General features: G+C 42.5%; 1 protein-coding gene across 3 annotated transcripts in view; it reads right to left on the bottom strand.

Annotated features, from left to right (window-relative positions):
- The window catches only part of GRM1 (glutamate metabotropic receptor 1), a 276,049-nt gene that overhangs the window by 39,948 nt on the left and 209,777 nt on the right, over positions 1-26,324 (bottom strand). For all 3 annotated transcript variants that reach the window (XM_065400446.1, XM_065400447.1, XM_065400448.1), the window contains exons 6-7: positions 24,526-24,652; positions 17,374-18,304 (exon numbers count right to left, since the gene is read on the bottom strand). In XM_065400446.1, coding sequence (XP_065256518.1) covers positions 17,374-18,304; positions 24,526-24,652 — 1,058 coding nt within the window. The remainder of the gene's footprint in view (positions 1-17,373; positions 18,305-24,525; positions 24,653-26,324) is intronic.

Below are 26,324 nucleotides of genomic sequence, written 5' to 3'. Positions count from 1 at the left end.
AGGTTGGCACTTACTAGCTCCTAACAGTTCTGTGGACCACCATTTGAGACCCATGATCCTTAATGTGTTGCTTATCGCTAAGGCTACGTTTTAGTCATGGGTATTTTTAGTAAAAGTCATGAACACGTCATGGCCCGTGACCTGTCCATGAATACCCCTGACTAAAATTTGGGCCGGGGGGGGACGGGACACAGGTGGTCTGGTGGTGCTGCGTGCGCTGGTGGCCCGGTACCCCGCTGATGCTGGGGGGGAGGTTTGTGGTAGCGTGTGGCCCAGGACCCGTTCTGGTGCTGGGGGAGGCAGGCGACGGGTGCGTGGCCTGGGACTCCCACTGGTGCTGGGAGTGGGGGCGCGGTGGGGCGTGGCCCGGGACCCCCATTGGTGCTTGGGGGGAGGGTTGGCGGGGCTGGCAGGCTCCCTACCCAGCTCCGTGCATCTCCCCAGAAGTGGCCGGCATGTCCCTGCAGCTCCGAGGGGGAGGGAAGGTTAGGGGGGCTCCATGTGCTGCCCTCACCACAAGCTCCAGCTCCGCAGCTCCCATGGGCCAGGAACTGCAGCCAATGGGAGCTGTGGGGGTGGTGTCTGCAGGCAGGGGCAGCGTGCAGAGCCCCCTGGCCCCTCTGCCTAGGAGATGCAGAGACATGTTGGCCGCTAGCAGGGAGCCCCCCGAGGTAAGTGACGCCCTGCACCCCAATCCCGTGTCCCCCAGCTTGGGCAGCCCTGGAGCCAGCCGCACCGGCTGACGCTGAAAGTCACAGAGGTCATGGAGAGTCACAGAATCCATTACTTCTGTGACCTCCCTGACGGACACACAGCCTTACTTATCGCTGATAGGTTTCCCTTATTACAAGATGAAGGGTAGAAACAAATGTGGCTTGGCATATTGTTGGCTATGCACCTGCTGGCATTAGTTCCCCCCTACATTAGAGGAATTCCCGAGGGGGACCTTCGGCAGCTTTGTGGCCACAGAACATTGGCTCTGCTAGCATAAAGTGTCCACAGCACAATGCTGAATTCAGCCCCCAATTCATGCAATCCTGCCACATATTTCCCATTAGAGAAGGAGGGAGGAAGCTTTTTTAAGAATTTTTTTCTTGACTGCTTCTTTAACCTTGTGGTTCACTCCAGGACTTAACTCAGCTGGTTTAGTAGTGTAGACAATGGAACTAGAATTTAATTAAATGAACAGAGAAACTGTACATGATTTAATTCTATTTTCTACTTTCCCTGTATAAATGTTGCAATTTTCCTTTGCCATACACAGGGCAAGGGAAGGGGAAGCCCTTTGGATATTAAATGGTGTCTAAGGACTATTCTTTTTATTTATTTTACACATGCCCAGCCAGAGTTTTGAGCGCTGGTCCATATCCCGGACATACTTGACCTCTGGTGATTTAATTGATTACTGAATACTAAATGTGTGAGAAGAGAAATAAATCACCTGGTTATAACTACTGTCCTTCTCTGTTCCCCTCTCGAGATGCACTAGAGATAGAACTACATCCAATTTTATCAAAGCAAATGCAAAACCCCAAAGCTACAGAAGACAATATTGGACACAAATACAGTACGTTGCTCAAATATAATGAACAATCCTGCCATATGGCCAGTACAGAATGTAATTTAATTATTAAGATTCAGACTGTGTTAGTGTGTGTTTCTTTCTGTTTTTCTCTTTAATTGTAATGGCCCCTTTGGAAATATGTAATTCTCTGTCTCATGGGGGTTTTAAGAATGCTTTTAAATCAATACACTGACAAGGATTGAATTGCCCAACCAGCCTTGCTGAATTTCCCTCTTTGAAATTCATATCACACATATGATAGAAAAGGGTGAAGGCCATTACCTGCCACAGACAATGTGTTCAAATAAAACCATTAATGGTTTAAATTCAGTAATTGCCTAACAATGCAAGCAAATGTGCTACCGTTCAGGGACAGATATTTGGCACTTAAACCTTCAATTATCCTTGTGAAAACGCAAGATGCTTTTCTAGCAAATATTGCAGCCACAGAAATGGATAAAATAAAACACCGAACGCAGAATTTTAGAATGACAAGAGACAGTGCTGCAGATAACATGGTACCAGGGAATGAGTCAAATTAGAAAACATAGCAAACTATCCATCTATTTAAAACTGTGGGACTTAGGAACAAAAGATCTACATACGTCATAAAAGAATGTGAGGCAGCATAAAATGGACATAACAGGGACCAGCACCTGGCCGTTAGTGTTGTTGCTGAGACCAAGCCAGTCATGATAACCAATATTATCTCATTGTTTCCTGGTACTCCCCTGTCTCTTGTCTTATACTTAGATAGTAAGCTCTTTGGAGCAGGGATTGTGTTTTTGTTCTGTTCATACAGCTCCTTTGCTGCACGACCAGAGCTCTGAGGTGCTACCATAATATAAATAATACTTAATGGCGGGATCAGGCACAAAAAACTTGCTAATTCTTTTTTTTTTAATCAATTTGTTCTTTAACTCTTTCAGGTGTGATTTTTACCTTGTGTCCTTCGTATTCCTACCCTGTTTCCAGGATCTTTTTACATCACCCTCCTCAAAGAACCCATGTCACAGTGACCCTGCCTTCCCTGTTGAGCATTAATAAGGTGTGCATGAAGACTAAGCACAGTTTATGGCCTTAAATCATAAGGTAGCAAACATGAGACTTAAGGCTCTTAATTCTATTAGTACTTGCTTTCAGACTAAGTATTTTCCAGTGGCTGTAACTGCTGAAATAAAGAGTTGCCTTATTGTGTTTGCAATTACTACAGTATATAAGAAACTCACCCAAGTGCATTGATTTTCCAAATTGCAAAGCAGGCCAACCTACCATTTCATATAAGATGCAAGGACCTGTACTGAACTGGCATAGCAATAAAAATCTATGCAAAGCACTAATCTATATAGAAACCCTTTAAAGATAACTCAGAGGCTGTTGACTAAATTATAGTCTAGGGCCACAGAAAACACTTGAAAATATGCCGTAGGCATATCCAGGTTGGAACAATGTTATAGGGCACTGGATTGGAGTTTAAGAAAATAACCATTTTTATTATAGTGTGTACCCTATTAAGATTAATCAACACTGTCCCTTATACCCTCCTCTTTCAACTGATTATAACTGTAACCATTCAGACTGAAATTTTCCATGCCTGGATGTGTCAGGCTGATTTTTTTTAAGTTTGATCAGAATTTTAAGTTTGATCAAAACTGGGTCAGCAGTTTTCAAGAATGATAATGCAAAATAGGCAGTTTTGGCTATTTAAAAAAAGGTTTCTATCTTAAAAAAAAATAACCCAAACTGTAGCAAATTAATGGTTTGGTTTAGGAACTTGAAAAACAAAAAGGGGAATAGTCCTGAGACGTCTTTTGCTGTATCTATGAAATTCAACCCAATTTTGACCAAGTTACAAGTTGTAGAAAATTTTTATTTGCATATTGAGCTTATTAGGCACTTGGTCATTGTTTCTGGAAGTCTAAACTCTTGCTGCATGCTCTGCTTTATGCCAGCCACCCATAAAATCTCTCATTTATGAGCCAGCCGCCCGAGTACGTACATAGGACCTTGGACAGGGCTCTACTCGGGCTGCTAACCTGAGCCACTGTGCCCACACTGCTATTTTTAGCATGCTACATCCAGCAGAGCTGGCATGTGTACATCTACCCCGCTGCATCACAGACATAGCCTACATCCCTAAGCAATCCCACTGAAGCCAATGGGACTTTCCTAGGAGTAAGTTACTAATCGGCACGAGCAAGGGTATCACAATCTGCCCTCAGTGTTTATACACACACAACAGTGACAATAATTACTGTTGGTGATTTACATTTGCTACCATTCCTTCATGTATTTGGCTGTAGAAAACAGCAGGGACTGTGAGAGGCTTTTGTAACTGGTGAGGAACTAATACAATATGTTAAGAAAAAAATAAAAGCAGTCATTTTAGACAAACTATTGAAATACTAAGAACAGCAACACATTGCCTAGCAGAAGGTGGGAGAGAGGGAGAAGAGGCTTCAACTACAAATAAATAAAGCTGGAAAACAGCAGGAGAGGCTGTTCCATTGTTTGCTGTGGATTCCTGGCCACACTGCATTCCTTGATGGTTGGCCTTCAAATTAGTCATAGTTCAGATTTTGGCGTAAATCTTACCTGTGAAATTAAATGTTTATGTACTGTGATTCACAATGCATAGAAATAGTGCCTATCCTGGGGGCTTTATCATACATTTAAAATCATCACATAAGAAGACTGAGCCAGCAGCTAAGTCTCAACACAAAACTAGAAACTAACCAAGCAGAGACAAAATTCAAACCCAAAATCAAATCTATTGAATAACCCCTTCTGAAACCTCTCCATCCCAAATAACTGGGTAAAGAGATGGATCTTGCAGCATGCCCTCATGGTCTATTTTGAGCCAAAGGAGTGTGTTGTGGGAAGCGGGGGAGAGAGGAGACAGGTTAGTAGGTGCGGGGAGCAAGTTTAGTAGGTGCCATAGCTAAGGGCCCTGTCAGCAGTTCCCTTTCTTTTATACTGGGTGGATTCCAGGCAGTTTCTCATGTAGGCAGGTCCCTAGCCATTTGGGGGTTTATAGGTCAAAAACCATTAAACATAATTAAACATAATCCAGAAATCAATAGACAGCCAATGAAGTTCATGATGTACTGGTGTGCTCCCACTGAGATATACCACTTACTAAGCAAGCCCCTGCATTCTGCAAGCGCTTTAGTCTCTGAGTTGATTTAAAATGATGTAGATCACATTGCCATGGTCTCATCTTGAGGTGAGATGCATATCCAAAAGAAAAAGGCATAATCTCACAGTCAGACAGAGATGGCCTTCCTAGAAACCGCTGCTATATAATTATCTAATACCAGCTGGAATCCCATAATATCCCCAGACTCTAAAAATAAAAGGTCATGCACATCCTCAATATAAGAAGCAGGTGCAATCTTAGCCATATCTCCCAGTTGTTCTCTCCAACCTGTCCATATTATCTCAGTCTTATCTGGTTTAAGCATCAGACAATAGCTGTCAACCGTGTCTCAGTCTCAACCAGGCAACTCTTGGGTTGGAGGAGATAAATATCCAGAGGGGGGTGTCATTGGCATAGTGAAAATCCTATAGCCAATGCCTCCTCACTCAGCCTCCCAATAGCCCCAGGTGTACTCTGAACAGAGCAGGAACAAGATGGAACCGTGTAGGATCCTACAGGTTAGCATCCTTGGGGATGATAATCAACAAACTGACACCACCCTTGGGAATGCTCAGCATGGAGGCCACAGAGTCACCCAAGATTAATCTCATCCACTTGTGAGTCAATAAAGATGCCATAATCAATGGTATCAAGGCAGCTGATAGTTCTATCTGTACTAGCATGGGCACCCAATCTTCTTCCACTTCCAGGAGTGCAGTCTGTTCTGTACCCAGGTCTGTAGCTGGAGTGACAAGGGTAAAGGACTTGTGAGCCCATCTAGGAGCTGTACTCTGTGAACTGTCTCACCATAACCTTCTCTATAATCCTAACCAAAGAAGGGAGATTGGCTATTAGGTGGTGGCTTGCCAGACTGACTGTCAGTGTCAACTGATGATTTCCTGAGCTAAGGCCTCACAACAACTTCTTTAAAAAAGGGAGGGCAAGTTGGCAGCCTACAAAAAGCTCTGATAATCTTCATCAGCAATGGACCAATTCTTCTCTGCTGGCCTTCACCAGCTAGGAAGGACACACATCAAAATGAAAGTTGTTCAGTGAAGTGCTCGCAACTAGGGCTGGCTGGAAAACAAGAATTCTGTTTCACAAAAAAATCAAGTTTTGACATTTGGTTTTGTTCTGTTCTGATGCAATAGAGCCCACCCCAAAACAACCAGCAGCCTGGGGTTAAGGTACTCAGCTAGGATATGGGAGAACCAGGTTCAAGCACCTGCTTTGAATCAGATAGATCCCCCTTCTTAAAATGCCTCTATTAGTTTTGATGAAATTTTAGTTGGGAAGGTTTCTGAGATCCAGGAAGGAATTATTGTTCAAAACCAGAGGGATACAAACTCACGCCATAACAGTCAATGGTTAGAGTCATTTACCTTACCACTTACTTGAACCCAGGATTCCCAAATCCTAAATAAGTCCCCTAACCACTGGGCTATCTTGGGGCAAAGTGCTTTCTCTCACACACACAGTGATGATCCGGGAAATCTGTCTATAGACAACTTATGAATTCCAGTTTGATTTTATGGACTATATACATCCTTACAATTATATTATGTGTTGCCTCATGCTTCTTGTGCCAACAGACAGGAGAGTGTTGCCTATATGTACCTATGAATAGGTTGGTCATTGGAGACTATCAACACATGAATAGATATTATCTGGGGAGAACAAAGGAATGACTGCATCCTACATAAAATCAGTTTTCTCAAACTTCTCTGCACAGGGGGTTGGGGTTCAGAGGAAAGGAATTTCCCCAGAAGCAGAACAAAACCACGGCATTAGTGGTGGAATTTTAAATGGAGAGGGATTCACAGAGACAAAAGGAAGCCTTGGAAGGAGAGAGGAACAGAGGACCATATTTTTGTGGCAGATGAGTCCTTTTTAACTGCAGGATCACCCGAAGAAGAAAGAAGCCGGCTGTGGAGGAGAGATACTATAGGAATCAGAAGAGAATCCATGTGTATGTGTGGGGGGCATCATGGACTCCTTATAGGACTCTGACCTAAGCCAAAAGAATGCTCAAGAGTAGTAAGAAAAATGAAGCAGGGAAATTCATATACCGTATATACTCGTTCATAAGGTGGGACTCAGCCCCTCCCCCCAACAGAGGGAACAAGGAGAGGCAGCACAGCCAGCAGAGACAGAAGGGAAGAGGTGGGGCCAGAGTCTATCCATTTCTGGCCAGGCTGCTCTCCCCCCAGCCTCCAAAGCAGCTGCAGCTCTGGGGCTGGCAGGCTGCAGCCATGCCGCTCGGCCCCGCCCCCTGGAACATGCTGCGGCCGCACCGCCCGGTCTGGCCTGCAGGAGCAGGCTTCAGCTGCACTGCCCAGCCTGCCGGAGCAGCTCCAGCCAGGTCAGAGACATCCTCCCCTGGCTCTCCCCAGATAAGGTGGGAAGGGATGGGATGGGGAGAGAGTGGGGGTCCCGGGCTAGGTGTGGGGTCATGTGGGGGGTGGTCGTAGGGGTTACTCCCCTGACTCCCAGCTTCTCCCCCCAAAAAAATTTCCCCACCAGTTGCTGTCCCGGCCTGTCACGGTAAGCAGCTGGTGCACCGGGACACTTTGTTTATTTAGGTTTACCTCCGTGCCTGCGGACGCTTGAGGTAAACAACCATCTCAGACCACCAGCGGCTTATCCTGATGGCCTGGGAGCCAAAGTTTGCTGACCCCTGAATTATAGGGTCGGTTTATGAATGGGTTATAAAAATTTTCCATTTTTACTTATCCACCTTGGGGGGGTCGGCTTATAAACGAACCGGCTTATGATCGAGTATATTCGGTAGGTGTTTTATTGTTTTGTCTTGATCTGTATATTTCTTGTTCTGTCTACAGTAAAGAGCAAATTAGGTGAGTGGTAGACAACACGGATGTGATCAACTTAATGTACCCTCTCTGCACACATGCACATCACACATCATTTGAAAGTTTATTATGTCTATTTTAAGATAAAGTATGACATGGAGCTATCAAGTGGTGCTGTTACCATAGAAACAGGGATAAACTGACAACATCAACATATTAAAATCACCAGTTTGAAATATTGCATTCTTTTTTGTTAGTTTAATGACTCTATATATTATTTCAAGACATACAATTGCATTTCTTTGTGACCTCGTAAGAATGGCAATACTGGGTCAGACCAATAGCCCATCTAGCACAATATCCTGTCTTCTGACAGTGGCCAGTACCAGATGCTTCAAAGGGAATGAACAGAACAGGGCAATTTTGAGTGGTCCATCCCATGTCGTCTAGTCCCAGCTTCTGGCAGTTGGAGGTTTAGGGACATCTGGAGAATGAGGTTGCATGCCTCAACATCTTGACTAATAGCTGTTGATGGACCTATCCTCAGATCATCACAACAACAATATAAAGGGCAAAACAAAAATTTAACAATAAATTTCTACGGCTGTCATTGAAACTGGTGGTGACCTTGATAGTCAAGATTATTATCATCTTCTTCATCATTATGATCTCTCTCAATAACACGTGGGTTACCACAGTCTTCATTGTCTTGGCATGTACACAGTTCTGTGCAGGGAAGATTGTTCTGACTACAGACACAGTATCATAGAAATTCAGATGCCTTTGGTCCCTTGAAGTATACAGTTCATCATCTGCATTTTTCCATCCATGTTGCAATGGTGATCCAATATCTGGTTTACCTATGTGCAAAGACATCCAAATCTTTGTTTTCCAAGAGGCTCTTTTGATATGCTCTTTAAAACCGTTCTCACTTGGGATTTTGGCCAGTGACTTGTCCTTTTTGATGGTTAGATTGAGGCACAAGCAATTCAGGTTTCTGTGGGTTTCCTTGTCTCTCTCACTTTCTCTCCCAACTTCCTTGCTGCAGAAACTGCAGCTTGTCCATCACTCTCTCCCGATTTGGGAAGATCTCTGAAATGGTAAGCTCCCTTTGTTTTGACAACTTTAAACAGAGATTTGCTTCCCCTATGCCAAATAGGGATGACACAGAGTAACTGCATGTTAATATGTGTACAGCAGGAAGTATGTTATAGAAGTCAGTAGTGCATCACAAATTGCATGCAGAGGTATGAAGCGATGCTTGTGCTGGAATTGATGACTGTTTCAATCCACGACATCTATGTGTTTCATTTTTGGAAAGTAATGAACAAGGATCAAAACATCTTTATTGGCCAACCTAGTTAGTTTGGTTCTTTTGATATCAAGAGACCCAAAGCCATATTGGCACACACAGCACGCAGAAACATCTTTGTGTACTGTACAAGCCTTGGGCTTCTTCAACACCTCTACTGGTGATGGACTTTCTTACATCACCACTGGAAAAGCCTCCAGCAAGGAGTGTCTGTGTTGAGCGTGCTCCTACACTCTCAGGTGAATTTTGAACCATATATTCAGAGAAGAATTTTACAAGTGACTGCTTGTTGGATGCCATGTTAGAAACTTTCTCCATGGAAGCACAGGGCATCCACTAGCCACCTGGTATTTCTTGCATTCAGCTTTAGATCCTGTCCATCACTGTCTTTCTGCAGTTTTCACCATATTACTGTTGTTGTTCCTGTCAAAAACTTTGACTACATAATTGATTTTATCAAATCCTTTTAGGAACTGCCTCAAGTACTCAGCAGCCAATTCATCGAATGTGTGGAATTTGTCTCCAGCCATCATACATATGACAGCCATGGCATCTCTGATGTACACTGTGGTTTCTTTGTTGCATGCTCTTAACTCAAAAGATTCTTTCAGCTTGAGCTTCCAGCTGATGCACTAATTCAGCTCTGTCTGTTCTTCTCATTGTTCCATCAGCATGGAAGAGGGACACAAGCACAGTCCTTTAGATGACTAAGAACTGTTGCAATTGGAACATTGCCTCTGCATTATGCTAAATCCAGGGCTCCGTGGAAAATATTTTCTGGATTGATAGCTGCTGTGATTGTCCCTTCCTTGCCAGACTTAAATTTAGTCATCTTGGCCATGTCAACAAACGTTCTGATGCCAGATTTCTTGACTGGGCTGAAGATGCTACTTGTCTCATCAGAATCAAATGGACCTCTTACAAATGTTTCCATTTGTTCTTCACCAACATCTATTTTCAATAGAGACATCTGATGTTATGCGTAGGTATGTTGATAAGCACCTCTGGCTGTGATTCAGGGTCAGATAGGTTTGACATATTATTGATGACATGGTTGGTCAGAGATGTAACATGCTCTTAATCCCTCTTCAGTGCAGAGGCAAGAACATGTTTGCGGACTTTGACTTAACTACTTCTTGTTAGGTCACTTCCTTCTCTCACAGTTTTTGCATATGCATAATATGAAGCTGTGTAGTGTCATCTCTAATGCTAATATGGATCTGTGCATAAGTGTCACTTAATTAAAAAGCTAGTTTTTAGAATATTTCAAAGTACTGGTACTGCATACCTAGGCAATTACAACTGAAAACCTTTCACCAGGTAGACTAGATGCTACACTGTATCTACAAAACCTTATAAATGGAGAAGCATTACATTAGGAATTCACATACATTTATATCTATCACCATGCAGTACAAATTATAGGCACACAATCTACTGCTATTAATGCACAACCTTCAGTGTGAGACTGATCTGATCAGCAAATTTCAGTTGAAAACAGAGAGGACTATTATAATCACTAGTGAGATACGTTGACAATTACGAATATGCAATGTGAAAACATTTCATCTTAGTATATTGCAAAATGTTGATATTCGCCATTTCTGCCACATGCTAAACAGCTTCATCATTTCTGGGAGAAAAAATACCTGCTCATGCAAAACGAATAAAAATCTTTTAATACATTGTCGTTTGGTAACTTTCATCAATAACCACCATATGAAGGTGTTGAAATGAACTTAAACAGCAAAAACTGTAGTCATAGTTAGCAATGTTTCTGGAACTGCGCAAAAAATGACTTTAATTTTGGGTACCATTGTTTCACCTCACCTACAGGCTTATGGCACTGCATTATACCTCATCTAAATGTACATAAAATACATTTTCAAATGATATATGATTAGAGTGTGTGTAGGGTGGGTATATTAAACTCCAAAAATATGGCCCATTTTGGAGAATTGCCACATGCCTAAGTGGTTTTGGAGCCTTTGGCAAAGTCTGCATGCTATGTGCATCAACTATCACGTGTCCCTGGAGAGGTGAACAGTACACCACAGTGCCTAAAAGGTTGGAGCTCTGGAAAAGGATGTCCTTAAGCAACTGAGGAGTGGGGGAGCCACTACTAGCCAGAGGTCCTAGGCAGGTGACTCACATCAGCTCTGATAAGAAGGTGCTAGATGGAGGATCTGCATCCCGAAAGCCTGCCTAGATAACCAAAGCCAGAGAGAGTCCCAGGGCTTTGCTCAGATTTATAAAACGTAAAAATCCACAGGTCCACCATGTTGGGACCCAAACACAGCAGTAATCTGTCCACCCCCAATGCCATCCTGGGCCTGAGAAGCCTTCCTATCAAAACCAGATCTGTTTCTGCCAAAAGTTTAGATTTTGGTGAATCAGCATTTTCTGAAGACGCTTTTCATTTCGATGAAAAGTTCCCAATCAACTCTACTCTCAACACCTCCTGAACTTCAGCAAGCGGCAATAGGCTAAACTCAGTCAGGGCGAGACAGTGCTCATCTCCTCCAGATCCCATGCTCTAACCCATCTGAAGCACAGGAGGAAGCATGAGCAGGAGAGCGCAAGAGGGGAGGACTCCTGCCTCATGCTGAAAAAGCAGGACGATCAGCGAGTTATCTTAAGTGCCTATACACAAATGCAAGAAGCCTGGGAAACAAGCAGGGAGAACTGGAAGTCCTGGCACAGTCAAGGAATTATGATGTGATTGGAATAACAGAGACTTGGTGGGATAACTCACATGACTGGAGTATTGTCATGGATGGATATAAACTGTTCAGGAAGGACAGGCAGGGCAGAAAAGTTGGGGGAGTTGCATTGTAAGTAAGAGAGGAGTATGACTGCTCAGAGCTCCGGTATGAAACTGCAGAAAAAACTGAGAGTCTCTAGATTAAGTTTAGAAGTGTGAGCAACAAGGGTGATGTCGTGGTGGGAGTCTGCTATAGACCACCAGACCAGGGGGATGAGGTGGACGAGGCTTTCTTCTGGCAAGTAACAGAAGTTACTAGATCACAGGCCCTGGTTCTCATGGGGGACTTTAATCACCCTGATATCTGCTGGGAGAGCAATACAGCGGTGCACAGACAATCCAGGAAGTTTTTGGAAAATGTAGGGGACAATTTCATGGAGCAAGTGATGGAGGAACCAACTAGGGGCAGAGCTCTTCTTGACCTGCTGCTTACAAACAGGGAAGAATTAGTAGGGGAAGCAAAAGTGGATGGGAACCTGGGAGGCAGTGACCATGAGATGGTCGAGTTCAGGATCCTGACATAAGGAAGAAAGGAGAGCAGCAGAATACGGACCCTGGACTTTAGAAAAGCAGACTTTGACTCCCTCAGGGAACTGATGGGCAGGATCCTCTGGGAGAATAACATGATGGGGAAAGGAGTCCAGGAGAGCTGGCTGTATTTTAAAGAATCCTTATTGAGGTTGCATGAACAAACCATCCCAATGTGTAGAAAGAATAGTAAATATGGCAGACGACCAGCTTGGCTTAACAGTGAAAACCTTGCTGATCTTAAACACAAAAAAGAAGCTTACAAGAAGTGGAAGATTGGACAAATGACCAGGGAGGAGTATAAAAATATTGCTCAGGCATGCAGGAGTGAAATCAGGAAGGCCAAATCACACTTGGAGTTGCAGCTAGCAAGAGATGTTAAGAGTAACAAGAAGGGTTTCTTCAGGTATGTTAGCAACAAGAAGAAAGTCAAGGAAAGTGTGGGCCCCTTACTGAATGAGGGAGGCAACCTAGTGACAGAGGATGTGGAAAAAGCTAATGTACTCAATGCTTTTTTTGCCTCCGTCTTCACAAACAAGGTCAGCTCCCAGACTGCTGCACTGGGCAGCACAGCAAGGGGAGGAGGTGACCAGCCCTCTATGGAGAAAGAAGTGGTTCAGGACTATTTAGAAAAGCAGGACAAGCACAAGTTCATGGGGCCGGATGCGCTGCATCCGAGGGTGCTAAAGGAGTTGGCGGATGTGATTGCAGAGCCATTGGCCATTATCTTTGAAAACTCATGGTGATCGGGGGAGGTGCCGGATGACTGGAAAAAGGCTAATGTAGTGCCCATCTTTAAAAAAGGGAAGGAGGAGGATCCAGGGAACTACAGGCCAGTCAGCCTCACCTCAGTCCCTGGAAAAATCATGGAGCAGGTTCTCAAGGAATCAATTCTGAAGCACTTAGAAGAGGAAAGTGATCAGGAACAGTCAGCATGGATTCACCAAGGGTAAATCATGCCTGACTAACCTAATTGCCTTCTATGAGGAGATAACTGGGTCTGTGGATGAGGAGAAAGCAGTGGACGTGTTATTCCTTGACTTTACCAAAGCTTTTGATACGGTCTCCCACAGTATTCTTGCCAGCAAGTTAAAGAAGTATGGGCTGGATGAATGGACTCTAAGGTGGATAGAAAGCTGGCTAAATCATCGGGCTCACCGGGTAGTGATCAATGGCTCCATGTCTAGTTGGAAGCTGGTATCAAGCAGAGTTCCCCAAGGGTCGGTCCTGGGGCCGGTTTTGTTCAATATCTTCATTAATGATCTGAAGGATGGCGTGGATTGCACCCTCAGCAAGTTTGCAGATGACACTAAACTGGGAGGAATGGTAGATATGCTGGAGGGTAGAGATAGGATACAAAGGGACCTAGACAAATTAGAGGATTGGGCCAAAAGAAATCTGATGAGGTTCAACAAGGACAAGTGCAGAGTCCTGTACTTAGGATGGAAGAATCCCATGCACTGCTACAGACTAGGGACCGAATGGCTAGGCAGCAGTTCTGCAGAAAAGGAACTAGGGGTTACAGTGGACGAGAAGCTGGATATGAGTCAACAGTGTGCCCTTGTTGCCAAGAAGGCTAACAGCATTTTGGACTGTATTAAGTAGGAGCATTGCCATCAGATCAAGGGACATGATCATTCCCCTCTATTCTGCATTCGTGAGGCCTCATCTGGAGTACTGTGTCCAGTTTTGGGCCCCACACTACAAGAAGGATGTGGAAAAATTGGAAAGAGTCCAGCGGAGGGCAACAAAAATGATTAGGGGGCTGGAGCACATGATTTAGGAGGAGAGGCTGAGGGAACTGGGATTATTTAGTCTGCAGAAGAGAAGAATGAGGGGGGATTTGATAGCTGTTTTCAACTACCTGAAAAGGGGTTCCAAAGAGGATGGCTCTAGACTGTTCTCAGTGGTACCAGATGACAGAACAAGGAGTAATGATCTCAAGTTGCAGTGCGGGAGGTTTAGGTTGGATATTAGGAAAAACTTTTTCACGAGGAGGGTGGTGAAGCATTGGAATGGGTTACCTAGGGAGGTGGTGGAATCTCCTTCCTTAGAGGTTTTTAAGGTCAGGCTTGACAAATCCCTGGCTGGGATGATTTAGTTGGGAATTGGTCCTGCTTTGAGCAGGGGGTTGGGCTAGATGACCTCCTGACATCCCTTCCAACCCTGATATTCTATGATTCTATGAAGCAGACAGCACAGCTGAAATTAGGAAAGGCAATATGCTTTTCTTTTTTGATGAAGAAGATGAAGATCATTATTATGCAATTTGCCCTGGAGAGCTCAATTCAGCTGTGACATCTGGTTGTCAGTGATGTTTTCCCCTACATGGTGTGGAAACCTTGGTTTAACCTGGCTTATATCAGTTTAACTTGCACCTGTAAATTATAACCAGTTTTACACCAACATAAGAGTGTTCAAAGGTAAACTTGCATCAATTTGACTAAATTATTTTAAAGTCAATTTAAATTAACCAGTGCAAATTCTGTATGTGGACAAACCCTAAGAGGTGTAAGGGAATTGGAACTGATTGGATTAGTAGCAGGAAGAGACAATGAGAAAAAACAGAAGGCTGCAAACAAATGGGGAAGAGGGGAGACAAGAAGTAAACAAGAGGAAAGACAGTGGAAAGAAACTGGGATAAAGTCCCTCAGAAAGAGTGCTGCTACCATTTATAAGCAGCAAGCATGGCCTCCAAAAAAAGGCATTTACAGCATCAAGAAGCAGAGTAACATGACCAATAGAAAAGGGTCTGCACACCAGAGCAAAGAGAGGAAAAGCTGAAAATAAAACCCTGAAATTGGAAAGGCAAAGGAGAAGAGCTGGAAGGAAGCCAGGGTGCAATTCCTTTGGGCATTAAATATGCTTGTAGACTGCATTTATATTTCAAACATTTTTTCACACATTCAAGCTAGATTTCAGATTCAAAGCCTCCAGCAAATTCAGCTTCTTCCCTCCTGGATTTCATCAGCAGCAGTCCCAGTGTCTGCCTACATTTTCTCCCCACTGTCCCTGCAAGCTTTGAAAATGGATCCTACTGGGGGCTTGAGCAGCCTCCATAATCCTGAGGCTACCGTCTACGATGCCCCGTCATCTCGCTACCAAAACCTTCTTTTTGTATGCAATGCTACTATGTCCCGTATTTGGAGACAGAAGTCTGTAGAAATTTCTCTCTCTGCAAGCAAGCCTGTAATGCTCCCACTTCTGTGCGAACATAAATGAACCAGACAATAGTAGCCAATCAAGAGGTTGAATTCTGGCATGTAAAAGATCCAGAAACCTGACTACACACAAAATACAGAAGGCATATTAACTGACTAATGAACATTTAGTTCAGAACACAGTTTAAAAGTGCTATGAAGACTTTTTGTTCCATACAACTAAACACATGCTGGGTAGAAAGGAACTAAATGTCAAGAGATACTTATTAAAACATATGCAACAAATAAAATTGGTAGAGCTTAGCTGAGTTTTCTATCATTTTTATAAGGTACAAATGCAGTTCAGAAAGCTGTTTTCTAATGAGGAGAAATGTTCTTGTATTATATGCTTTGTTCTAAATTTACTTTATAAACTGTGAATATAATTCTGTTCAAAATATAAATTTCTTCTCCATCCTTTAAAACTGATAAAGCCTCAGCAGATTCAAAGATTCTATTCTATTAAGCTAGAAAAAAAGTCAACTAAGCACAGCAAAGAACTAAATTGCCAATCTTGTTCATGGTGCAAAATACACAATAGCCCTCTTCTGGCAGCCTGAGCCAAAGATTAGATAGTAGAGCCAACAAATGAAATATACTGTTCTCTTGGAGAGATCTAAGACCCGATATATCTTCCACTGAATCAGTGAGAGCTGGATCGCCATATCTACCTACCTTCAAGGAACACAAGTCTATGACTTACAATGGTCAATATTTTGATACTATATTACAATCCAGAACATATTTCACTCAAAGATGGTCTCTCAAAAATTGACTGCTATTCATAGTTCTTTCTTTGCATCAGCTTAGGACTTGGTGTCTGTACTCCTATTGCTTCCTCCTTGACTTGAGTTGTGTATTCCCACCGTTTATGCTTGCCCATTATTTCAGCCCCCACCTTCTGATAAATTAAAGAGTAATGTAGTATGAAAGCAAAATTGATCACAGCAGGGGTTTTATGTCATCTTAGTTGTATCCCCCGTGCATCTCAGAAAGATATGCAAGTGGTTCCTGTGCAAAGTGAAGTGAAACCAACACGAAGGACTTCAACAAACTTATCGATGGTTCAGTATAGACAAATGGATTGAACTTAACTGAATGTTGATGCTATTAAACAGCTCTGAAATGTGGACTCCACCTCCTTTGGTTCCTATTTTTTACATTTTGATCATAACTCCGACACTGGTACTCTAAGCTTGTGTCTAGTACTGTGATGCTTCTTTACAGACCAATGGTACTATTAAAGAAATAGGAAAATAAAGTATGCTAGTGTTCAGACAGCTGCTCACAGGGAGTCGTTGCTTGAAATGACAGTTCTCTCTCTCTCTCTCTCTCTTTTTCTGTCCTGTAGCTTAGTTATTTTCCATTATTAGTGAGAAGAATATATTCGAACAGGTTACAAATGCAGAACTGTCATCATGATCATTCAATCCTTGTGACTCTTTGAGGCAAACTCTACCACTGGGAACAAGGACTACTCAAACTAACAGGGCCAATTATTAAAAAAATATTGCTCACAATCCTGCCAATTAAATAAAATACACACAATATGGAGGGGTGCAGTTTGTTGACAAACATGAACAGAGTTTCACAAAAGGCTACCCTATGAATGAATGAAAGACTCTCTACTTTTACATACAGACTCCGGTGGCCATTTGACAGATATGTGTGATTGATAATCAGTCACCCACAGATTTCTGGTCCACTTTCCGGGGGAGGGGGAATACACTTGCACCTCAGTTTGGGCAATAATGCAGTGCACTTCAAATGGGTATGCACTGAAAGATGAGAAGCTGAAAGAGGGAGCTTTGGTTACTCTGCTGCAGAATGACCTGCACCAAAGGGGAATTACCTACAAAGCTACCTTCAGAATGTGAGAGAGAAGCTGAGAGGGTAGGTGACTATTCTAGATCTACCCCAGCCCTACCCTCATTACCACAGACAAGATGAAATAGCATTACATACCTTATTACAAATACAGCAATCTACTGTAGGTTGAAAGAGAACAGGAGAAAGAGACAGACAGACATGTACGTACACACAAACAATTACTCACTTTGGATTTCCAGCACCTGGCTTCTTTCTTCGGAATATGCTGAGGAATGTGTTGGATCTACAAGGAGCCTTGCCATCCCCAACGTGCATACGCACCACATCTGAGGTGGTGAAGGCACTGCGGACATTCCTCTCAGGCTTGGCGATGATGATGTACATCTTGGGAGTGAACATGCACCCGAGGGCCACTGTCACACTGAGGCTCACTGCAAAGCAGGTGGTGATGATCTTGTAGTTGCTCCCGAAATAAATAGGCACAAAGGCCAGCCAGATGATACAGGTGGTGTACATGGTGAAGGCAATGTACTTGGCCTCGTTAAAATTGGCGGGCACATTGCGAGTCTTGAAGGCATAATAAGTGCAGCTCATAATAAGGAGTCCATTGTAGCCCACTGGGGCCACCACACCCAGGTTGCTGGTGTTGCAGATCAGGAAGACTTCCTTGATGCTGGGGTAGGAGAGAATAGGCATTGGGGGCTCCATGATGATCAGTGTGACCACCAGCGTCAGCTGCACACTGATCAAAATGGAGGCGATGACCACCTGTGCCCAAGCACTCATGAAGTGTGGCTTGCGGGTGCAAATCTTCTTCTTGCTCCCTGCCAGGATGCGTGCAATGCGGTTGGTTTTGGTCACAAGGGCAGAGTAGCACATGGCAGAGGAGAGTCCTACCAGAAGGCGCTGGAGGTAGCAGGAAGTGACGGTGGGCTTAGCTATAAGGGTGAAGGGGCAGATATAACCCAGAAAGATGCCAGCAAGTATAATGTAGCAGAGCTCCCGGCTGGAGGATTTGACAACAGGGGTGTCCCTGTAGAGCACAAAGATAAGGGTGACAAACATGGTGACCAGAATCCCCAGGCAGGAGAAGACCACAGCCACAATAGACTCTATATTGCTCCACTGGAGATACTTTACAGTGATGGGTTCACAGCCTGTGGTATACAGAAAAGAAACAAAGTATTAGAAGGGTACCTGCTAGAAGGATAAACTGCTTTTCTGAATCCCAAACTAAAGTACAAACATCAGTGTAAACTGGTGTGGAATGGATTATTATACTCATTTTACAGATGACTGAACTAAAGCACAGAAAGGTTAAGATTAAATACATTAAAAAGCATCCATTAATTTGAGGTGTCTTTATTGCACTGAGCACCCAAAAACAAACTCCAGAATTAGTGGAGTCTTTTTACAATTTTTGTTTAAGTGACTTTCCAAGGGGGACAGAACAATTCAGAGGCAGAGTTGTGAACAAGTCCTTGCTGCTAAAACCAGCACCCTCACCCTAACTAAAACAACAGTGAAGTGCTGGTTATCAACAGTTTTGGGCAGGGATCGGAAGATCTCATGGGAAGTTCAAGGCTTCAAACTTTGCAAACTATTTTGTGTGTTTGCAAAACTAATGTAATTTAAACTCATATATTTTTCAAGGGGTGATTTTATAAGATTTTATAAGAAAAAATAAAGGCAAGCCTATTTATTTGGGATAGAAACCCCACTAAAAGCTAGACTGGAACAACTGGGTATCCTTATATGATAGATAGATAGATATGTAACCATGTATGTGTGTGTGTATATATACATATATGTATGACATATATGCATATTTTCATTAAAATGTTTGTCTTATTGCTTGTCTATTTACACTTTTCCAGATCTTTGCTCCATTTTCTCTATATATTTTCATTAGATTTTTTCTCTTTATGTTCCTTCACACATTCTCCTCTAACTATAACATGAATTCAATGACATTACAGTCAAATCCACAATGTATGTGTGTATTTGAAAATAGGCATGAAGGATATCACCTATTCCTAGTAAAAGAGAAGTAGCTGTAAGAAATGGGGCTTATTTTGGATAAGATTTTCACAAGCCAAAGTTAAAGGAAACTTTGTGTCTGCTGACCTAGTTGGCCTCCAGGTGCTACCACCATCTAAATTACATACTAAAAACTACAACTAAATTAAAAGAATGTTAAGGCTGCAAAGTCAAACACTCAAAAGACAGGAAGTGCCAGAATTACAGCAGGCAACCTTCATTTTGACAACCTAGCCCCTCCAGCCTGTCTTCTTTCCAGTCCCAGCCCTCCCTGTCTACCACAATTCCTCTTAATCGTCTTTTGCTTGCCCCCACCTCCTTCAGATCTGTGTCCATGTTCCAGTTCCCCACTCCTACTCTCCAGTGGCTCTTTGTCCCAGTCCCTAATCCTCCCCTCAAGCTTCACATCCCCGTACCTCCCTCCATGCAACCTGGCTCCTCATCCTAACCTCACTTGCACCCTGACCCTCTCATCCAAGTTGTGCTCCCACTCCTCATAGCTGTACAATCAAGTTGAGTTGTTTCTCTTTCTCCTCCTCCCTGCTTGGGGACCAGCAAAGGTAGCATTGACAGCACAGGAGAGATAGCCTTGCTGATCTCAGTTTTGGTGTCTAGCACTGCACTGGCCCCTGGGTGCTGTGAGGACCAGTTGTCGGGAAAAGTCCTTCTCAACCCCTGAAGCCCTGGGATGGAGCATGTTCGGTACAGATGGAATCTTCAGAGAGGTCTCTACTGAGCATGTGCAAACTGAGATTTCCAGAGACTCATAATGTGACCAAATTTAGGTGGATGGGAAAAGGTATCAGATGCCACTGCTACCAAATTTCAAGTCCCTGCTCCAAAGTGTGTGTGTGTGGGGGGAGGGGGGGACGGGGGGGGGGTCCTCAGTGAAACAGATGTAAGCATTTTTTAACCTGGCCAAACCAACGTATTTTCCATAACCTCATTTTGAGAAACAGCTGCACCGTATTTGATGAAATTTTCCAAAAAATACAGACCAAAGCAAAAAAATTCAGTCTGAGGCAGACATGTGGCATGGACAATTTCAGCCTGAATAGTTAAAGGTTGGCAAATTGATAAGCAAATGAAAAGAGGGGTTTATAGTAGAAAGCATTGGGCAGCTTTAAACACAGGTGGCACTATCTGCACTGCCTATAACAGCAGCAATGGCAATGCTAATTTTTGCAGCTGGAGGAGCTGGTTTAAAATAAAAGCAAATGTACTCAGAGCTCATGTGGTGAGGTGAGAAGCACTTCTCACCACGTATTCAGGGTGAAATGTAATTGAAAATAAAGATTTTAATTAGACCTGGAAACCCGTTGCCAATAGCCACAACAGCACTGAGAAACAGAAGTAGAATCAGCTACCATTTTGCTTTTATAATAGATTAACTGTCAGAAGCAACTGAGCATTTTGATTAATATTAAACAAAGCTCCTTTCTTGATTGGTATGCCAGTACTGCAGCACAGTTATGGGCACTAGAAGAGTTAATATGTAATGTGTAATCTAGATTTAGTAACACCAAGCCATATTCTCATTCCTCCAGCATAGGTAACATATTCAATGCCTTGGCCCCGATTCAACATAGCATTTAAACACACACACAGCTTTAAGTCTATTTTATGTAAGACACAGAAACCTGTTTAGAAACATTGGTGCAATTTCTGTGTTCAGACAAGCCCTGAGAGCCACAACATGCTCTGTGTGGGCTGAGTACATTCCACAACACCCATCCCCAACCATGAACTGCTCACATTAGTGGAGTGCTTTGACTGGCAACTGAATGAGAGGGACATGGGGATAGGGAAGCTGTGTAAAGCAAGACAAAGACAGAAAAGATATGCAGTAAACTGAAACTTTGCAAGCTTTAAAAAAAAAATCCAGTATAGAAATGAACAGCAAAAGGCTATAGAGTTAATTTACCATATGTGGTGAAAATCAGTTGGTTAGTTTTTGTTTACTTTCCCCCCCCTATGCTTTAACTATGAACCATTTCTCAGGACAGAAGGCTAGTTGATTTTTTTTAAATGATATTCATATTATAAGACCAACAATACACTCCAGAGGTGTTTCCTGAGATCATTAATACATGTCTCAGGCAACTGAAGGCATAAGACCTTTACAATGAATATTGTAATAGCCCCATAAAACTACTTGTCCTTTCTTGTTTTATTGCTTAATTAAAGCTGGAAGAAACTGGACTTTCTAGCTCTGACATTTGTTCCCTTTCCATAAATTCTAATAAGATAAATGATATCACTTGTCAAAAGGAGGTTCCTGGCAAGAGGCCTCAAAATATTGATTTTAATTAATTAGAGAAAAAATATGGTTTATATAGTTCATGGTGAGAAATTCTCCCTGTCCTGTGACTCCTATTGTACTGAGCAAACTTGCAGGTGAGGAGATTTTCTGTAAACCATTTGACAGTTAAAAAAAAAAAAGTCATTAACCAATGCTGAACACCAGAGTTATTCAGCCTTTGAAGTGGGATAACAGGGACCTTGAGAAATATGTCTAAGGAAATAATATACTAGACATTTGGGGAATTTTAAAAGAAAGGGAGGATTTAAGAACCTCCTTCTGTGAGGGAAGCAGCCAAGGACCATACATATTTGTATCATCTAAGATTTAAAGGGAATGGAAAAAGTAATCTTGAATGCAATATGATAATATCTGTGCCTAGCTTACATGGTGAATGGTGAAGTGTAAATACAACAGAAAAAAACCCAAGATTTAAAAAAGCACATTTGATGGGAGCAATGCTTGCAAGGAAAGAGCATTCAATCTTAAGTGGTTAAAATAAGCACGACATGCCAGAATTTAGTCAAATCAAATGACTTTTTATTTAGGATGGGTTGACATTTCTTCAGATTTTCTGAATAGGTTTGCACTTACTTATTGCATTTCAAGAAAACAGCAGTAAGGTTTTTAAAAAAAAACATCTCACTGATCAGGTAGAAATTGCTAGTGATGCCATTTTGGTTTATATTTTTTGTACCACGTGTTCTCTGGGAAAACATTAGGTGGTTGCATTGTAGTTTGGGTGCTATTGGTTTAAAATCAAATCTTCTTGTAGAGATGGAATCCCCACAGACAGCAAACAAAAACCACAAAATGACCTGCTACACTGCAGTGAAAAAAACATCAGTAGATTGCAACAGTCTCTGAGGTTTTTGCAGCACTGATAATGGAGACCTTTTCTTAGACCCTTTTTGGCAGTGGTTGTCATTTTGAGATTCTCCCTTAGGATCTATTTTGAGCAGCTGGTAGCACTGGCTTTCACCTGACTGCATACTGATCCTTCACAATGCCCTTGCTTTGCTTCTTTACTGAGAAATTCCTGTTTTTGCACTGCACAAACTAGAAAAAAGTAGATCAAGTTTTCTAGGTCATTACCATTTTCAAAAATTATTTTAGCTGGGTAGATCATCAGTTCCCCACACTACAAAAAAAAAAAAATACCCCAAGCCTTTCTCTATTATATTGTATAATGCAACAGCTCTTGGAAATGTATTTTCAGCAACCAGGTAAACAGTACTTTGGCCCATGCATGAAGACCACTGGTGACATCTTGTTGCCAGAAAGATTTATTAAAGGCCAGGAATATGACCATGTTCCAGCACATACCACTTTATTTCCTCACTTTGTGATCAATGTGTTTTCTTACCCTGTAAAAATACCATCCTGTTGCTCAATACACAAAGAGAAGACATTCAGCAGAAAGGCAGGGGCACTAATAGACTTTGGCTGCTCGGTGAAGTGTCAGCAATCCAAAGCAATTGCAAATCCAGTTTAACTGGCCAGCTAGGCAGGGTTACAGCTGCTTTGTGTTGCGGGGGTGGCTAAATCAGTGTGAGTATCCTGATGAATCTGGTTCCCCATAAATTCATAGATTTCAATGTCACAAGGGGCCATTTTGATCATCTTGTCAGACCTCCTGTATAACACAGGCCATAGAACTCGCCCACAATATTGTCTAGAGCATATTTTTTAGAAAAACATCCAATCTTGATTTTAAAAGGGCCAGTGACGGAGAATCCACAAGAACCCTTGGTAGATTATTCCAATGGTTAATTACCCTCACTTTCAAAAAATTATGCCTTATTTCAAGTCTGAATTTGTCTAGCTTCAGTTTCCAGCCACTGGATCGGGTTATATCTTTCTCTGGTAGACTGAAGAGCCCATTATTAAATATTTATTCCTGATGTAGATACTTACAGACTGTAATCAAGTCACCCCTTAACTGTCTCTTTGTTAAGCTAAATAGATTGAGCTCCTAGAGTCTAAAACTATAAGGCATGTTTTCTAATCCTTTAATCATTCTTGGGGCTCTTCTCTGAGCCTTCTCCAATTTATCAACATCCTTCAACTGTGGGCACCAGAACCAGACTCAGTATTCCAGCAGTGCCAAAAACAAAGGGAAAATAATCTCTCTACTCCTGCTCGAGAGTCCCCTATTTATGCCTCCCAGGATCGCATTAGTTCTTTTGGCCACTGCATCACACTGGAAGCTCATGTTCAGCTGATTATCCACCTTGACCCCTAAATTTTAGAGTTGGTGGACCTGATTCACCACTGCAGAGCCCAGCCAGGAATAGATGTCTTGGACAGGTGCTTGCATCTCACCAGCCACCAGAGGGGAGCTAACTCAGCCACCAGCACAGATTAGAATAGCCCAGAGGACTGCCCTAATGTGTAACCCAGCTGTAGAGTAGCCATGGTGAGACATGCTCTAGCCACATCCCATCCCAACACCATCACTCCCCAGAACTTCCCTGACATTTCCCGTGTGCTGAGGACTCCCGTGGAGGCAGGGTTGGGGTGGGATGGTGCTCTGCATCTGCTGTGCCTGGAGATATGTGGAAATGTGGGGAAAGACATGGAAGTTTTGCAAAACAGCCACAAATCCCTGATAGGATGCTCAATGTTGTAAGCTGGAATGAACTGACAAGATGTCAAGTACATCAGCTGGTGCACTTGGCTCCTGCAATATCACTGGTAAAAAACCAGCAGTGATTGTACTGTAATTAATTAATTAATAACTTTGGCGGTTTTATCAATGTTCATATTAACTGAACGTGTGTGACAGTGAGAAAATGTGTCATTTCCCCCCGTAAATATTTGTGAGCATACATTAATACTCACCTGGCCCTTCTTCCTCACACTGTACAGAGTAGAGCTAGAGGGTGCATCCACAGAGCAATCTACATTTTACAGGTCTTTGTGTTTAAAGTGCCCTTTTAATATTCTGGCGCTCTGCCTCCTTATACACAACCACACACTTGTCTTGCTGCATGCTGTTAAGTGAGAATGTGTATGCAAGGGAGATTTCCCTACCTGTCAGGTCAGCATTAGGCCACCAGCCCAGGTCACAGGCTTTGCACGTGAACTCGTCCTGCACAAATTCATTTTCCTTGCAAGGGGTGCAAATCCAGCAGCAGCTCACTTCCCCTTTCCTTATAACCTGCAACACAAAAAATACCCTCAGAGAGGATCCTTTCTAAGAAGGCACATGAGTCTCCACAGCAGGCCAGCACCACCTATAATGTTGTAAAACAATGCAGTATGAGCACTGGCTATGGGAAGTTTCTAAGGGTGGATGAATATTAAAAGCTGGAGACCTAAAATCTGTGCTTGAACTCTCACAAGAATAAGCTTCCTCAGGACATTTCCAGTGTCACTTCTGCTAGATTAGAAATACGAAAGCAGCTTCTCTTGCGGTGCATCTGAATTTCTGCTTCCTTTCTTAGTTTGAATCAGAAAATATACACACACCCAGAAAGTGTTGTATTTTAAATTAAACTTCCAAAGAAGTTTGATTTGAGGGATAGGTGAGTCTGCAAACTGATCCTGGGGCATATAATGTGTGGGGGCAAACATGCAGTTGCAGATTAAATACAATCCAGGTGACAACGGAATGGAAAGAATGAGTTGTGGATATTGCTGGTCTGCAGCAGACTTTTACTCAGTTTACCCCTCCTCCAGGATCTTCCCTATCATCCATATGCAGAGCTGCAAAATGCAAAATGTTGGTTTTTATTGAGTTTTGTACAGAAACTTCAGTTCTTTTTGCAATCTATGGAGAGAGAGAGAGTCCAGTTGACTTCAGTGGGAGCTGGATCAAGCTGTGTGTGTGTGTGTATTCATATACACACACACATATATACATGCACACACTGTATAATCTTAAAACTCTTCTTTAGGGATGGATAGTATCTTTAGAGGTCAATGAATGTTGACGTTGTCCCTCCAAATGTTTTGTATGTTTTATGAAGCCTTTGCTAAAATTCTATCCTAGATGCATCGGGCAGGTTGGAAGGGAGAAGGCAAGTGTACTTATTTACACATTTTGAATTTAATTAGAAGTGGGAAGCTGTTTTGGGAGGGTGGTTTTCCTCAGTGGGAGCATCTTGCCCTTGTAAACTAACTGTGCCCACATTATTATGATACTGCTTAAATTTGTCTTTATGCCACCTGGACATGGCAGGTGGCAAATTACCTGTAGCTGGATATGAGTGCTATTATTTGGTAAACAGATAGAGATTTCATTTGTGTTTCTACACCTCCGGTGGTAAGCATAGGGTACAAACAGATAAACATCTTTTTTTCTTTCAGGTGCTGTTGACAGGACAAAAATTTTACTCCTGCAGTGCACACCACTTTAAAAATCAGCCCTCTAAGAGAACTGCAGTTATAGTAAGTACTAGGTAATGACAAAAATAATCACATTGTTCTTATTGTTACATTTTACAGCAGTGGCCCAAGTCGAAATTTGATTCAATTCTATAGCACTAGAACTGTCTAAATAACTGTAGAATTTTCAATAAGTATAACCCCCCAAAAGTACACTCTCAAGCTAGTATTTGCATACATTGGGTACACTAGAACCTCAGAGTTACGAACACCAGAGTTACGAACTGACCAGTCAACCACACATTTCATTTGGAACCGGAAGTACACAATCAGGCAGTAGCAGAGACGAGGGAAGAAAAAAAAGCAAATACAGTACAGTACCGTTAACTTAAACTACTAAAAGATAAAGGGAAAGCAGCAGTTTTCTTCTGCATAGTAAAGTTTCAAAGCTGTATTAAGTCAATGTTCAGTTGTAAACTTTTGAAAGAACAATCATAACATTT

This window comes from Emys orbicularis, chromosome 3, assembly GCF_028017835.1.
Source record: "Emys orbicularis isolate rEmyOrb1 chromosome 3, rEmyOrb1.hap1, whole genome shotgun sequence".
In the NCBI taxonomy this organism is placed as follows: domain Eukaryota; kingdom Metazoa; phylum Chordata; order Testudines; family Emydidae; genus Emys; species Emys orbicularis.
This window is presented reverse-complemented; position numbering and strand designations above follow the sequence as displayed.